Genomic DNA, 14,323 nt, shown 5'->3' on the forward strand with positions numbered 1-14,323 from the left:
CGCACCCGCTACCGGCGGACCTGTACTGAAAACTAAGCAAGTCAGGATGAAAGAAACTGCTTTTATAGTCCAATTCTAGCCTTAGCGATTTGAAATAAACTACCCTTCGCTTCGATCGCCGCGTACACAATAAGCTGCAAGCGGGGACACAGCGCTGTGCCCAACGCCTGTGCCAACATCTGTACGTCACCGTTCCCGTACGCTGCCGGTCGTATTCGCAAAGTAGATGGGTGGGTTTTTATGTGTTGGCATGCTGACACATTTCTTAATTCCTGAGATGTAGTACTCTTTATCTCTGCGTCAAACCGGAAACAAGAGACGGAACATTCGGCACAGCAGCATAAACAGCCGCGTCGCTCAGTTATATACCAACGGTGTCAGCGATGGCATCCGCGTTTTTGCAGGAGAACAACACGGCCTTTAAATGAGCGCTTATGCGAGCACAGTTTGCTCTAATAATGCTTTATGGCACGTGCAAACTAACTATCGCGAAGTTAAAGAAAAGCGAGAATCAATAAAAAAAATTAACAGCCCGATATTTGTAACTGGATCACAGCCGCCATTGTTTAAGTGGCTCAGCCGCTCATACTGACTGGTCTCACGATGGAACAATGCGGCTCATATGAGCAGATATGTGTGTTTTATTCTACGTTTTGACATTCTTTCATATCAGCGCCTTTCCCCCATTTTTTTGACGCTAACAACGATCTGTGGCTGTAGATGCCGATGTAAATAATTAAGTGCACAGCTTTGCTAAATCCAACGCGGAAGGCTGCGCACTCGAAAACATCTTATTTATGCGAAATGTCTAAAGAATGTGTAAAAAGAATTACAAAAAAGCGAGGTGCAAGTGCAGGAGTTAGCGACAACGAACTCCAAAGCAGCCGCGACGGCAGAGGGAACTCAGCGTGCCTTTATCGGCCGCATTATAAACAAAACAGCACACTCAGGGGCCGTATTCTGAAACGTTAGCCTAGGCGAAATTTCTTTTTTCGCTTTCAGGCGTGCGCCGATTGGCTGTTTTAGCAAAATTGGATTAGCTGATTGGGTGGTTGAGCCCGACGTCATTCATTTTGCTCAACCAGCCAATCAGCGCGCATGCTGATTTCGCCTAGGCGAAATGTTTCAGAATACGGCCCCAGGCCTGCTCACCCTATATACATGTATATAGTTGGTGAGTGCTACATGGCTTCCAGGAACGACATGCTGCCCCGCAGAGACCATTAATAATTATTCGCGATCCATGAAACGCACAACCGATGCGCACTTAACACGGGCGCAGGTTCACAAATCAACCGGCGAAAGCCCCAGCACCCTTCCAAAACGTTTCCAGCGGCGCGCGGCAGAGGGCAGCACAGGAAAATGAAAAAGGCGGATTGTAAAAGAGGTGCACCATTGCATGAAACATACTTTTAAAGGGACCGTGCAACACTAGCTTTAGAGCGCAGCTCGTAGGCGCCCGCTTTTGCGGCAAGCGTTGGCGTAACCGAGCGAACGAGCACAGCGAAAGATGAAAGCGAACGCGGAGCGCAGCGGGGGATGAAAGACGCGAGGAGGAAAGCGGAGGAGGAGGCTGCAGCGGAACCATGAGGCGGAAAGCAGAGGAGGGTATGGCGAACGGGTGAAAAGAAAAGCTTAGTGCGGCGACGATTATCGTAATCGTGGGTGAACTATTTGAGCACGGCAAATAAATAGTCTATAGACGCGAGGCTACGCGCCTTCGTGAACAAACTGAGCCAAATATTATTTCATGCATCGAAGAGGGCACAATATCACTGTAAAGTTATATGTCATGCTTTCCTACGGCTCCGTTTAATCCCCGCCATCGAAACTGCCCATGATGAGTCCATGGCGGCCTCGTATGGCTATTGGCTATAGATTTGCGTGAAAGTCACGAACGAACTAACGAACGAACTAACGAACGAAGATTTGCGTGAAAGAACGAACGAATGGTAAACTAATACTCTCTGCCATACGCCCGTGGAGATCTAGCGCCGTGGGGCGACAAGCCTCAGAACCAGCTGTTCGCAGTAACACACGATGAGTACAGGTGTCAGATGTACTGCAAAAGGTTCGTTTTTCGGGAATTGTTGCTGCTGAAACAGCCAAATACTGCGTGGGATCATTAGCAAATATAGAGGGGCGAGAAGACGGGGTGGGGTTACCCACTACTGTGTTACACCAAGTCGCAGATGACGTCATAATTGCAGATTCTTTGGAACAAAAGAATCTGCAACGGTAACAATATTCATAATACTTAACGTATTAAAATTGTCAAAATTGCACTGCTATTCAAAGTGTCGACATAAAGACTCAGTTATGTACTTGCGGAATTCGGCTGCCGCCGCTTCCACCAGTTGCGCTGCCTCCACGGAGCCCAATATCGTGGCGTCATTGATGTTTTGCTGACCGCTGTCACAGTGCATGTCCGTGCGTTTCGTTGCGTCTTTGTCTGCGTGTAGAATTTGTGCACACGACTCACTTGAACGAAAGTAGACGCTTAACAGTACGTGTGCGAAATAAAATATTATTCTAATTCTGTGAGGAGACAAAGAAAAACTTCAACTAAACTGGAAACCGGAAACTTCTGAAGCGACATTTCTCTGATCATGCCTTCTGCTGCAGCGCAACGGTAAGTTTGATTACGATTTTTTTTTCGTGGCATCCACTTTGATACGATGTAGCGACAGAAAGAGTGACTGTGAAGAGGAAGAGGCGCTATTTTCTGCAACCCTTTAGAGGGTACGGCATATAGCGCCGTAGCGACAACAAGTCACAGCCGGCCTAAACTATAGGTGTAACGTTATGGTAAACTACTCTCTGCCATGCGCCCGTGGAGATCTAGCGCCGTGGGGTGACAAGCCTCAGAACCAGCTGTTGGCAATAACACACGATGAATAGAGGTGTCATATGTACTGCAAGATGTTCGTTTTTCGGGAATGGTTGCTGCTGAAACAGCCAAATACTGCGCGGGATCCCTGACAAATATAGAGGGGCGGGAAGAGGGGGTGGGGGGTTACCCACTACTGTGTTACACCAAGTCGCAGATGACGTCATAATGGTGTTTATCTCGCATACGCCCATCCAGCATCACTGTGGAACCAAAAATGACACGTCGAAAACTCCCTTCCCAGAGCAGGAGTAAACATCAAGCTGTCGCACTCACAGTGTCGTCGCACCGTAATCGTATAATCTTGCTGTTGTCGTCACACACACGCTCGCGGCAGACATATTAGAGACTTTTAGTATTGCGGAAAATGCTTGCGTTAGCGTTAGCGTGTTACGCACGCTAAATCTTTGCGGAACGCTGTTCGATAGAGTTTTAGTATAGCGTAAGACAACGATGCGCCGCTAAGCGCAAAACCATCTAGCTGCGAGTAGTCAAAGCAGCAAACTGAGCAGCTCGACAACCAAACTAGCCGTGTTGATCCACGCCAAGCCTTGAAACGAGCCTGCATGTCAAGCGTTCGAGCCGAGGGTGCCACCATGTTTGCAACGCTAAAAACTTAGCGAGCGTTTAGCGTCTCCGCTATATTTCAGAAATAGCGGACGCACGCTATCCGCAAAACTGAAATAGCGTTCTGAGCATGCGCAGTCTGACCCCGCTATTTTATTGCGTTTAGCGTGGTGCCATTTCCGCAATACTAAAACTGTCTATTAACTGGTTGCTTTGCACAAACATGCTAGTCCACCTGATAACGCTTTGCGGAACCCTATACAACGCTGATTAGCCATATCTGCAAAATGCTCCTCATAGCATCCCATTCCCTCAGTGCGTGGTATCTTCATGAATGTTTGTTCCTAGAAACGCACAAATATATTATAACCGATCATATTGTATCATACTGCTCATATCATTTTTCTTCGATAATCTTGTTTGTATAAGTGAGAAATTTATATGTGCATAATTCGACTCACGAATCACAACTATACAATAAACAGTGAATGAAGAATGTTAATGATATTTGCAAGCGTCTTAGGCCAACACAAGAAAAAAGCTCTCTAATAATCAATCGGCGTGTCTTCTTTCGCATCAACGGTACTCCAAGTGGTTTTTATTTATTTATTTATTTATTTATTTATTTATTTATTTATTTATTTATTTATTTATTTATTTATTTATTTATACTGCAGCATCAATAAGGCTATTGCAGGAGTGGGATGAACAATGAACACACAAACATTTATAAACAAGCTCGCGTGAATTCTTTCAGGGGTACTGAACGGATGTTTCCTGTTAATGAATTCCAGACTCCAATTGTTGATGGGAAAAAAGCTGTATTTAAAGGAATCAGTGCGGGCGAAAAAGGTTGAAATATTTAGGGCGTGGTGACTCCTCGCAGGTGAAGGTTTGAAAAAAAAAAAAAACATAGTTATCTAGAGAACACGACGCAAAGTCTATAAAAATAGCATCAACCTGGTCACCTATGTCTAAAGAGCTGCTGATGTCGAATGAATTCTGTCAGTTGTGTTATAGTGCCGAGGCCACGTCTAAAACCATGCAGGAAAGTGCTTACCATTTTTGTTTATTTCAAGAAATTCAATGATATGTTTAAAGATCCCTTTTGCATATCTGGTGACCCAGATGACTGAAAGTTTTTTTTTTTTTTTTTTTTTTTTTTTGCGTGACACACACTCGCAGGCAGCCTGTCGCCATTTGTCGGGCAGGAGGAATTAGCAAGACCGCACTCAACATCATCAAGAACCCGGACATCCCTGAAACATACATCGTCTGATACCCGGGACACGATATCTCGGTGGGAAACCAAGCGGCTCACGCCGCCACCCGAGAACACGTACCCCGGGCCACGACGGTGAACCAAGACATCGTCTACCGCCACACCCAGACGAACGCTCCCTCGGCCTCTTCAAAACCACAATAAAATAGTCGTTTGTAATGATCGATGCTTGAGAAGCGAAACTGCGCTGCGCCGTGTTTACGCGGGTTTTCTCCAGTTTAGCATTACGCCGAACACGACGCCATAATTTTCGACATCGTGGTGAACAAAATTTTTTGAATTCTAGTCTGTACATTTTCCCACCCGCGATCGCTGACGTTAGCTTCACATAAGCTACAGATGTGCTGGGCGGTTCACGACCACTTCGCATATGCTGTGATACAGACACGGTTTATCCGTTCTAAGTAATCCGCCATTTACAAAAACCTGGAATTCTTCCGGAACTATTTTTATAATATTTTATACGAGTGAAAGAAACTATAAAATAATCTTACACCGTTGTGTTGTGCGTGTCATGCATCCAGCTAGATTATCCTGATTAGCATAAAAGCGAAACGCATTGATATGTTTGGGCCGGAATTTTTTGTTTCACATCTACTGACATATTTATGGGCACCATAAAGATGTCAGTAGATGTTAGTTTTTCGAGACATCTCTGACATCCTGTTCTCGTCCTTTCTAGATATTCGACAGTGTGTGAAGAAGAAAAAGGAAAAAAAAAAAAAAAAAAAAAAAAAGGGCGCGCGTCTTCCGAATTACCGTGGACTCGCGCAGGGTGCAACCACTTGCAACGTTGTAACTGACCTCTATCATTGTGTCGTTGTTCACGCGTGCCCTTCCTAAACCGTATAATTATTCACAACTAGAAGTTGCTCTCTTTAAGAATATTTCAATTTTGTAGCGCAGAAAGGTTTCCGGGTCTTGCGAAGTGTAGAATGGGCACGCAGAATGCTATGTTAACAGTTTAAAAGTGCCGCAGCAGAAGTAGTAGTCATCTATAGGTGGATACTGAAAGAACCGGTAGAAGAAATGTAGTATATTCGCCAAGTATGGTTTAGCCTAAATGGAAAATTTACTGGTTTTGTAATTTTGCGATCTCGCTCATAATCAAGATTTAGCGCTCCACGACCAAAGGTGTCAATTCCATTCCAACTTCATTCCGGAATTTCGGGCTTCCATTCCATTCCCAATTTCACGTGTCCGACCGGCCCCCTCATTCCATTCCCATTCAATTCTGGGTGTTTAAAAATGTGGAATGATTCCGGAATAATTCCAACTCCAAGAGTGCCACTCTGCAACTCTGGTCATAGCCTCCTATAGGAGGCTATGCTCTGGCCCAAGACACTTGTCTAGAGTTGGCAGAAACGAAACCGAAAGTTTTTAATTAAGGCATAGTGTTGCTGTTGCTGCTTGCTTCAGAGATGAATATTTAAATAGTTGTCTCTCATTGCATAAAATTCACGCCACATAAACAGAGAAGGCACCCGCGAAATGTCTAGTGCAAGCAGAAACGAAACCGAATCTTATCTAAAAGACACATTGTTGCCATTTGCTTGAATGGTCTGTTCCTTAAGTTTAGCGATATTTGAAGCATAAAACAAACGTAAGAAACTGAGCCATAAAAATGAAATATAAAACCAGACCTAACATTCTGCACCTTTCAAATAAAATTAATAGTTTTTACGAAAGGCGGTAAAACAATCAAAGAAACGTTTTTCTAGCACGCCGCTGGTGCCGTCGCGGTCGGCAACCGGCCACGCGTCGGAGACGTCAGCGACCTCGCGAGTCTCTCCGGTCGCAAACATGGCAGGCGGTAGGAAGCTAACGAAGGAAGAGGAGCTTTTGCTTCAAGATTTCAGCCGAAACGTGTCGACCAAGTCGTCCGCACTGTTCTACGGCAACGCCTTCATCGTCTCCTCCATACCAATATGTGAGTGGAAAATCATTCCGCTTCGCTTTGATGCTTGCAAAACAAGCTTTCCGTAGCGGCAACATGTGCCACAAACAACTCGGTACACACCACCTATTTTACGCCTCCTCACTGAGAAATGGTCTCCTTTCTGTCGGCTTTAAGATGTCTACAAAGTTTGTGAAAAAAATTTTGTCGCTTCCACATTCTGTATTTATGTGACTGTTTAGTTTGTCCTGGCGTTGTTTCGGTGTGTAACTAAGGAGAAGTATCTGTCACTGCGCACACAGGCGTGTTCGTGCACGGTTTAAGGAAGCCGGTTTTGAAGTAATGAAGTCCTGGAAGCTTGAATTTGCCCCTTAACTGCGGATTGCGCTTAACACTGGCGGCGGATTTTGCAGTCGCTCCTCGACAGACTGCTTGCCCCAAGTAGTCGAGAACGCTCATTGCTGCCTCTACACGAAATGCTAATGCCGATGTCTGCACCCAGGGCTGTTTTGGAGAATCCACCAGATGGACCTGTACCAGTCGTCCATCATCTTCGCGGTGATGACCATCGCTTGCACATGGCTGATCGCCTTCGCCTACAAGAACGTCAAGTTCGTCCTCAAGCACAAGTAGGTTATTTGCATATTGTATCAGTAAGAGTTGGACACGGTGTCCGTAATTTGTGTGCCGGCTGGGTTTCTTATTTCAATTCCTGAACTTGTTTCAATTCTTGTTCCGCAGAGTTGCTCCCAAGAGGGAGGATGCTGTCAACCGAGAAATCATGAAGAAACTCTCGGACGACAAGAAGATGTCCAAGAAGGAAAAGGATGAGAGGTAATAAATAATTTGCATCTGATTCTAGAAGTTAGTGACATCATTGCTAGTTAATCGCTGTTTGTGATAATGCGTTCGTGTTAAATACAGTGAACAGATATATTTACAAGTGTTGTGGCTGGTTGACAGGTAGAGCGTCTTAACCCTTTCGGCCCTGGTGTCCTATAAAAAGGACATGAAGAGAAATTAGAAGTTCTAAATCGTGATGCCCAAACGGTTACCATACTCAAAAAAGAATTTCAGCTATTCTCCATACACCTCCCCCAGCATACACGACAGTTTCATCCTTGTCTCCCTCAGAAAGCCCTAGAGGTAAAATCAAAATTGCGGAAGGTAAGAAACGTGACTGCGGCAGTATGCACGTCTTTTGATAATATTTTAGTCAATATCAATTGTCTGAGTAGCGATCATAATTTTGTGTGTTTCTGATATGCTTAGGGGTGTATTTACGTTGGGAAGTTTTGCCTGTTATTTGCACATAACCCACAGCACGCCATGATTTGTGTGTCCTAAATATAGGACACCAGGGCTCAGTGGTTGTCAAAGGCACTACATAAGTTGAATGTGCCATGAAGATGCTGTGCTTGTAACAGCTTCCGATTTCTTTTGTTGTTATGCCAGAGGCGCTAAGTCAGCCTGAACTGCTGTATTCAGGGGTAAAGGGACTTCTATAGCGAAATGTCTGTGTATCAAGGACCCAAATAAGTTTGCTCCACTATAGGAAGTGTGTGTATTTGAGGTAGAAGACAATGACGATGAAAAGCAGGATATACAGTTTGCTTTTGCAGGCTAAGGGAGCAGTAATCGCTGCACAGTAGACGAAGAATTCGCTGTCTATGGCTAAAATACATCCTACAAAGTGACTATCAAGTAGATGGAGGCCGTTAAGTGCAACGATGAAGGAAGTCTGGGTGTTGGAGGTAGAAGACGATGAAAAGCGGGATATAGTTTGCTTTTGCAGACTTGGGGAGCAGTAATTTCTGTACAGTAGAAGAATTGGCTATCTATGACGAAAATACATCCGACAAAGGCGACTATCAAGTAGATAGAGGCCATTCAAGAGTAATGAAGAGGCGTTATAATGAGCAGGAAGAATATTTTTGAGGCCTTTGACACACAATAACCACTGTCAAATTACCATCATGCAAGTTTTTCTACATTTAAATCTGATACAGCTGAGAATAATATGCAACTTCGAAATACTTCGAATTGCTTTCCTTTAAGCCCTAGTGTCCTATATATAGGACATGACGCCATCTTATACTGATGTGGTACTCCGAATATAATAAATATTTTTGGGTTTCTTAGGCAGTGGTAAAACAATACAAAAAGATGGGAAAAAAATTCTGAATGTTAAAAAATGTTGTGCTGGCTGTACTTAAGTTATTTTCAGCAATTTCGATAGCGATAGCATTCGAGGGATGACGAGTGTTCGCTTGTGACACTAGCATCGATCAGATCTAGCATTCTACATTCTCTTTGCTCTACTTCTCTCGTGGCCAGTGTGTTTGAAACATCTAGGCTATGCAATTTTTTAAGCTTTTTCAGCAAAAGCTCCTGGATTTTGCTAACAGTGGCTGCTGCTGCGGAATAGCTCACACACAGAAAATAAAAAGGACTGATTGTCCAATGGCGAGATCAAACTTCCGTCTTCCGGCGTAGCAGCCTGACGTTCCAACCACTTGGCCACAACCGCATGCATACTTTTCTCGTGCCAATGCCAAGTAGCTGTTTGAGATGACTGGTGTGTATGTCAGGTTTCACGTGCGCAAGCCTGTACCCATTAGATGCTGTGCTATCTGTCAGTGCTGTGTCGTGTTTCACCGCCACCTGGGCCGACAGTTTCAGGGCGCGTTTGTCGTTGAAGTCTACTGCGCATCTCTTTTCGTGATGGTCCATTCCGTTTTGCCGGTCTACCAAAGCTTCGATTACACCAATTCACACAGTGCGTGGGATCGGCATTATTTCTTACGGTGTTGTGGCCTGTGTAGTACTAGTCATGGAGGAAAAAAACAAAATAGGAGAGCCCCTGACGTCACGTTTTTGAAGCCAGAAGTGCAGCCATGTTGTGCCATCTGGCTTTGCGCCTCCAATCAACTCGCCGGAGCAGATAGGCACGAGCTTTGAACTTGCATTGTTACGAGCCGCCCGAAGTGTGTGCTGCAGATGTGCGTAAGAGCAAAGCCTACGGAACTTCTGTAACACTGTTAGTGAAGCAGACGCGCTCCTGTGTTTTTCCGTGGCACGTTGCAGAAGACAGCGGAGACCCACGCCACAATTACTTAAGTGTCTCTGTTGCTGACTGACACTCCCACTCATAGACCCTAAACACAACTTTCAAGCCTACACACCACACTCCAAAGTCAGCTTGTCTCGCAAACTGAATGTGCTGCGAGAATGACACGGGCCAAAACAACTTATCTCACCTTTCAGAGCCCTAGAGCAGCAGCGATAGCTGAATTTTGCTCCCACTTGTGGTTGGTTCCTGGGCCACCTGTGTATTTGTTTGTGTGCTTTTACGTGCAGGATATTGTGGAAGAAAAACGAGGTGGCCGACTACGAGGCAACCACTTTCTCCATCTTCTACAACAACGCCCTCTTCCTGGCGCTCATCATTGTGACGTCCTTCTACATTTTGAGAGCGTTCAGCCCGACAATGTATCCTTTGCCATCTTATCAGTTCAATCTGAAGAAAAATTCTACCCGTCCCACATGACTTGCCGCGATATCCTAATCATTGTGGCCTATTTTCTCTGTACTCCATTTCATACTTGGAAGGTAATGCGGCAGATACTACGCAACTAGTGTGGTTATGGAAGTCTCACTTAGCTTGTTTCGCAGTGCAGTTGTTCTGGCCTGTGAAGCTTTGTATGGAATAACTAATTCATACATCACCGCTTGTGGATGCAAGGTTATGCCAAATCATGTATTACTCGTGCATTCTTGTGCTTACACTACGTGGTGCATTGGTTGCCAAAACATGCACTCCATTTGTTCGATGCTAAATAGGTTCAGATCTGCGATGCCTTCTATGTAATCAATATGCTTATCTTGAGGCTTAATGTTATATTGAATTGCTGTAAAATTAAGCCTCACACTTTCATGTGTGACACACTATTTTGTGGCTTGCACGCATGCACCGAGAGAAGTTCCTTCGTAATACTGCCTGCTATGTATGAAACGGAGTATGGATATTGCTATTTTTTTAATCAAAAGCAGGATGGTTTTTCTGCTGATGCATTTAAGAGGGTCACTAAAGGAAATTATAAGTGTCAGTCTAGATCAATTATTATTTTGAATACTCACGTGCTTATCCTCCCAGTCTTTGCCCTGCTGCCGAGCTTGGAGTTGTTAGGGGTGTGCAGATGGTAGCAGTTGTTGAAACCAAATTGAATGGTGCTAGAAGCAAATCGAATATGGAACACTTGAATTATCTAGGTCAATTACTCACAGGGGACCCCGATCACGAGAAAGAAATTTACAGGAGACTAAAATTGGGTTTAAGTGCATACGGCAGGCATTGCCAAATCCTGACTGGTAACTTACCACTTCCGTTGAAAAGAAAAGTGTGCAATCATTGCATTCTACCGGTGCTAACATATGGGGCAGACACTTGGAGGTTAACAAAGAAGCTCGAGAACAAGTTAAGGACCGCACAAAGAGCGATGGAACGAAAAATCTTAGAACTAACATTAAGAGACAGGAAGAGAGTGGTGTGGATCAGAGAACAAACGGGGATAGCCGATATTCTAGTTGACATTAAGCGGAAGAAATGGAGCTGCGCAGGCCATGTAATGCGTAGGATGGATAACTGGTGGACCATTAGGGTTACAGAATGGATACCAAGAGAAGGGAAGCGCAGTCGAGGTCGGCAGAAAACCAGATGGGATGATGAAGTTAGGAAATTTGCAGGCGCAAGTTGGAATACGCTAGTGCAAGACAGGGGTAATTGGAGAGCGCAGGGAGAGGCCTTCGTCCTGCAGTGGACATAAATATAGGCTGATGATGATGATGATGAATTATGGACGGTGATGAACTGTTTGATCCTTGACATTTGCCCGACAGGAACTATGTTCTGTCTGTCGGAGGCGCTGCAGGCCTGCTCGCGCTCTTCTCTACTGGCTCCCAGTGAACATCACATCCTCTCTTCTGTCACAAAGAGTTCACATGTCAATAAACTGGCATTTCTTTTGTATTCACCTGGCCCCTTGGATGTTACAGATCTGCTGCCAGGTTGTGCACAACGGCTGATTGCATTCATCGCAACTTTGGTCACACCGAGGGGAGAAGTTAAAGCATTAACCAGAAGCTTGCGCAAGAGATATCACATCACTCAAGGCTTAGGAAGTTGAAGAGATTGTGAAGTTGTGAAATTCGAATTGTTAGCAGTTTGCACAAGTTCATGGAGTTATTAAACACAGTGCAGTAGAGAGAAGGGGTTCATTTTTGTGTTGGCAGAAATTGTGTGGTAGGCACTTATAAGGTAAAAAAAAATACGACTAATTATTCTTCCGACTAGTAACTTGCGTTACAATTGAGGAATCAAAACCAGTAAATGCTCAAGGAATGCCCACTTTTTAGAAATTTCATTATCAATGGCTTCGAGATATTCTGCGAACTTGAGGCGAAATTCATTCTATATTTAGTTTCCCAGAAATAATTCCACGTAAACTGTGGGACAATGCCTCTGTTATACACCAAAATGCCTCGTGACAGGTTTTGGGGATGAATTTTAAAAACCGTTGGCAAGTTTCAGGACTATGTAGTTTGCCTGCCTAAACAGGGATTGCAATCAGGTTAGGACAGCTAATAGTTATGTTTAGGGCCATTGTGCTCAACCACAATAAATTCTTAATGTCTTGTTGCACGCAACTAGCTTAAAAGAAAAGAAAAAGATTGTTTATGAGGGTTGCTGCTAAGCTGTTTATAAGAGGAGCTAAAATGAACGCATTCACTTGTGGCAGTCAGTGCCCTGCATACTTTATTTAAAGACAGCTTCAGAAAATATTCACACTAGCACTGCTATTCATGTGCCAGCATCATGAAAGGCAAATGTGGAGTGTCCGGTAAAAAAATTCCTTCAAAGACTGATGGAAACGACACATGCCAATCTTTTTTTCAATCAATTTATTTTTCAAATGCTACTCAACTGCAAGTTGCTTTTATTTCACGTGACCTAAGTGCCCCGTTAAACATGTACTGCAACCTTTGTAAACTTCCATAGCTTTCCAGAAATTGCCAGGGTTGCGTTTTAAAGGGCTACCTATATCTAGTAGAACGTACCTTTTTCATTTTTGCAACACTGCTTTAACTATACATGGCATCTAAAAATTTGTAACCTTGCTTAATGGACTGTAGTTTCGTTAAACCTTCATGTGTGTGTTTACCTATAATGTGTTAAATTTTGATGTGCCGTGCTGTTGCCCGAGGGAAAGAAATGACTACTATCTTGTTTGTGTTCACGCGACTCAAATCAGTTTTATTTCGAGGCTACGAGAAAGAAATTTGCCACTAGTGCCCGAATGTGCTGCGAGAACATCAGAATGGCATTCCGTTGCTGCACACGAGATCATAAATTGAGGGGAAAAAAAATGATTTCGTACTTGAGCATAAGCATACTTAATTTAACTTCCCGAGACTCCTTGAATTGCGAACGATAATGAACTGCTTTATCCTTGACACATTGCACATTGCCTTCAGTCGTCCTGAAATCTAACTAGTATCAAGCAATTATGCGACATATTTACCTCAGATATGTCAGATGCATGAGCAAATGTAAGAAAGCGGTTTGATCTCGCTGCCGACTTTTCAGAAAATAAGATCAATTTGACATAGGCAGCAGTGTCGTCATAGACGATAAAATGCAAGCATGAAGCGTGCTTCCAATATCGCGAAGCGACATGAAAATCCAGGATGCAGCCCACTACATGATGTTGCATCTTCATCTCTGCGCTTATTCAAAGAGAAGTTTTTACCATATCAAACATGAGGAGATAGTTATTTCGTCCATGTTCATAGTGGTGCCGCTTCGGGCTTCCAACAGTGACATGCAAACAAAAGATGGGTTTTTCATGTTCGTAACATGCCTGTAAGTAATAACAACAGACGTGAAAAATGATTATCTTTCTCGGATTGAAGTCTCTGGACGCTAAAGGATCCCAGACACCCAGGTGGTTCCTCCGGAGCTCGTTGGTATGGCATTTTTCATAGTCCAATTGCAGCCTCAGGACACTAATAAATTGGTGGTTGTCTTTTAAATGATGGGGCACACTGGCAACAATGCTTGCACAGCTGCCCTTGTACCCCTCTCAGCTGGGGACCCGTTAAAATATTGTGCATGACCCATGAAGGCATGGTTGTCCATCTCCTCAAGATACAAGATAATTGGTGAATCACCTTCTGGGTACATATCACCGTTATTTCAACCCTATTGGTGCATGCCACATCTGTTCCTGTTTGTTGTAACAGTCCATTTCCAATTTTTTTTAACACTTCAACAATGACTCTGATGCTACCATGCCACCATGATTGGCCACTTTATGCGACGTACGAGAAGAAAGAAAGAACCATTACAAAATATGGCCACTATTTGAAATATTGATTTGTAAATTTGCAAGAAAATAAACTTTCTCGCACAAAACAGCTTGAAAAGTTAGTTTGTAGAAGAGAATAAAGGGCAGATATGCGTAGGCCTTTTTAGAATGCTCCTGCAAGAGAATCGGCGGCCAGACTTGCTGACGCGAGTTCATTTTCCCCCTGGACCAGGCATACCGATTAGGTTCACTCGACTTTGTTCTAGCATTGTGCATTCTATATAAACCCTCCAGATTCTCCTGCTGCACCCTTTCACCTT

The 14,323-nt window shown here is 44.0% G+C and overlaps 1 protein-coding gene across 1 annotated transcript; it reads left to right on the forward strand.

Moving 5' to 3' along the window:
- The first annotated feature begins 6,511 nt into the window (after positions 1–6,511).
- LOC119446268 (translocon-associated protein subunit gamma) lies at positions 6,512–11,665 on the forward strand. The gene is made up of 5 exons (XM_037710653.2): positions 6,512–6,669; positions 7,139–7,265; positions 7,378–7,470; positions 9,997–10,128; positions 11,536–11,665. The coding sequence occupies exons 1-5, from the start codon at positions 6,543–6,545 to the stop codon at positions 11,600–11,602; spliced, it is 546 nt and encodes a 181-aa protein (XP_037566581.1). The 5' UTR covers positions 6,512–6,542; the 3' UTR covers positions 11,603–11,665.
- Positions 11,666–14,323: the final 2,658 nt, after the last annotated feature.

This window comes from Dermacentor silvarum, chromosome 3 (assembly GCF_013339745.2).
Source record: "Dermacentor silvarum isolate Dsil-2018 chromosome 3, BIME_Dsil_1.4, whole genome shotgun sequence".
NCBI classification, from domain to species: Eukaryota; Metazoa; Arthropoda; class Arachnida; order Ixodida; family Ixodidae; genus Dermacentor; species Dermacentor silvarum.

What these genes read in the sequence shown, in the direction of transcription:
- LOC119446268 (XM_037710653.2), top strand. Translation starts at nt 6,543, where the DNA reads ATGGCAGGCGGTAGGAAGCTAACGAAGGAAGAGGAGCTTTTGCTTCAA. An exon ending in CGTCTCCTCCATACCAATAT is followed by an intron (nt 6,670 to 7,138) that starts GTGAGTGGAAAA and finishes GTCTGCACCCAG; the next exon opens with GGCTGTTTTGGAGAATCCAC. An exon ending in AGAGCGTTCAGCCCGACAAT is followed by an intron (nt 10,129 to 11,535) that starts GTATCCTTTGCC and finishes TTTGCCCGACAG; the next exon opens with GAACTATGTTCTGTCTGTCG.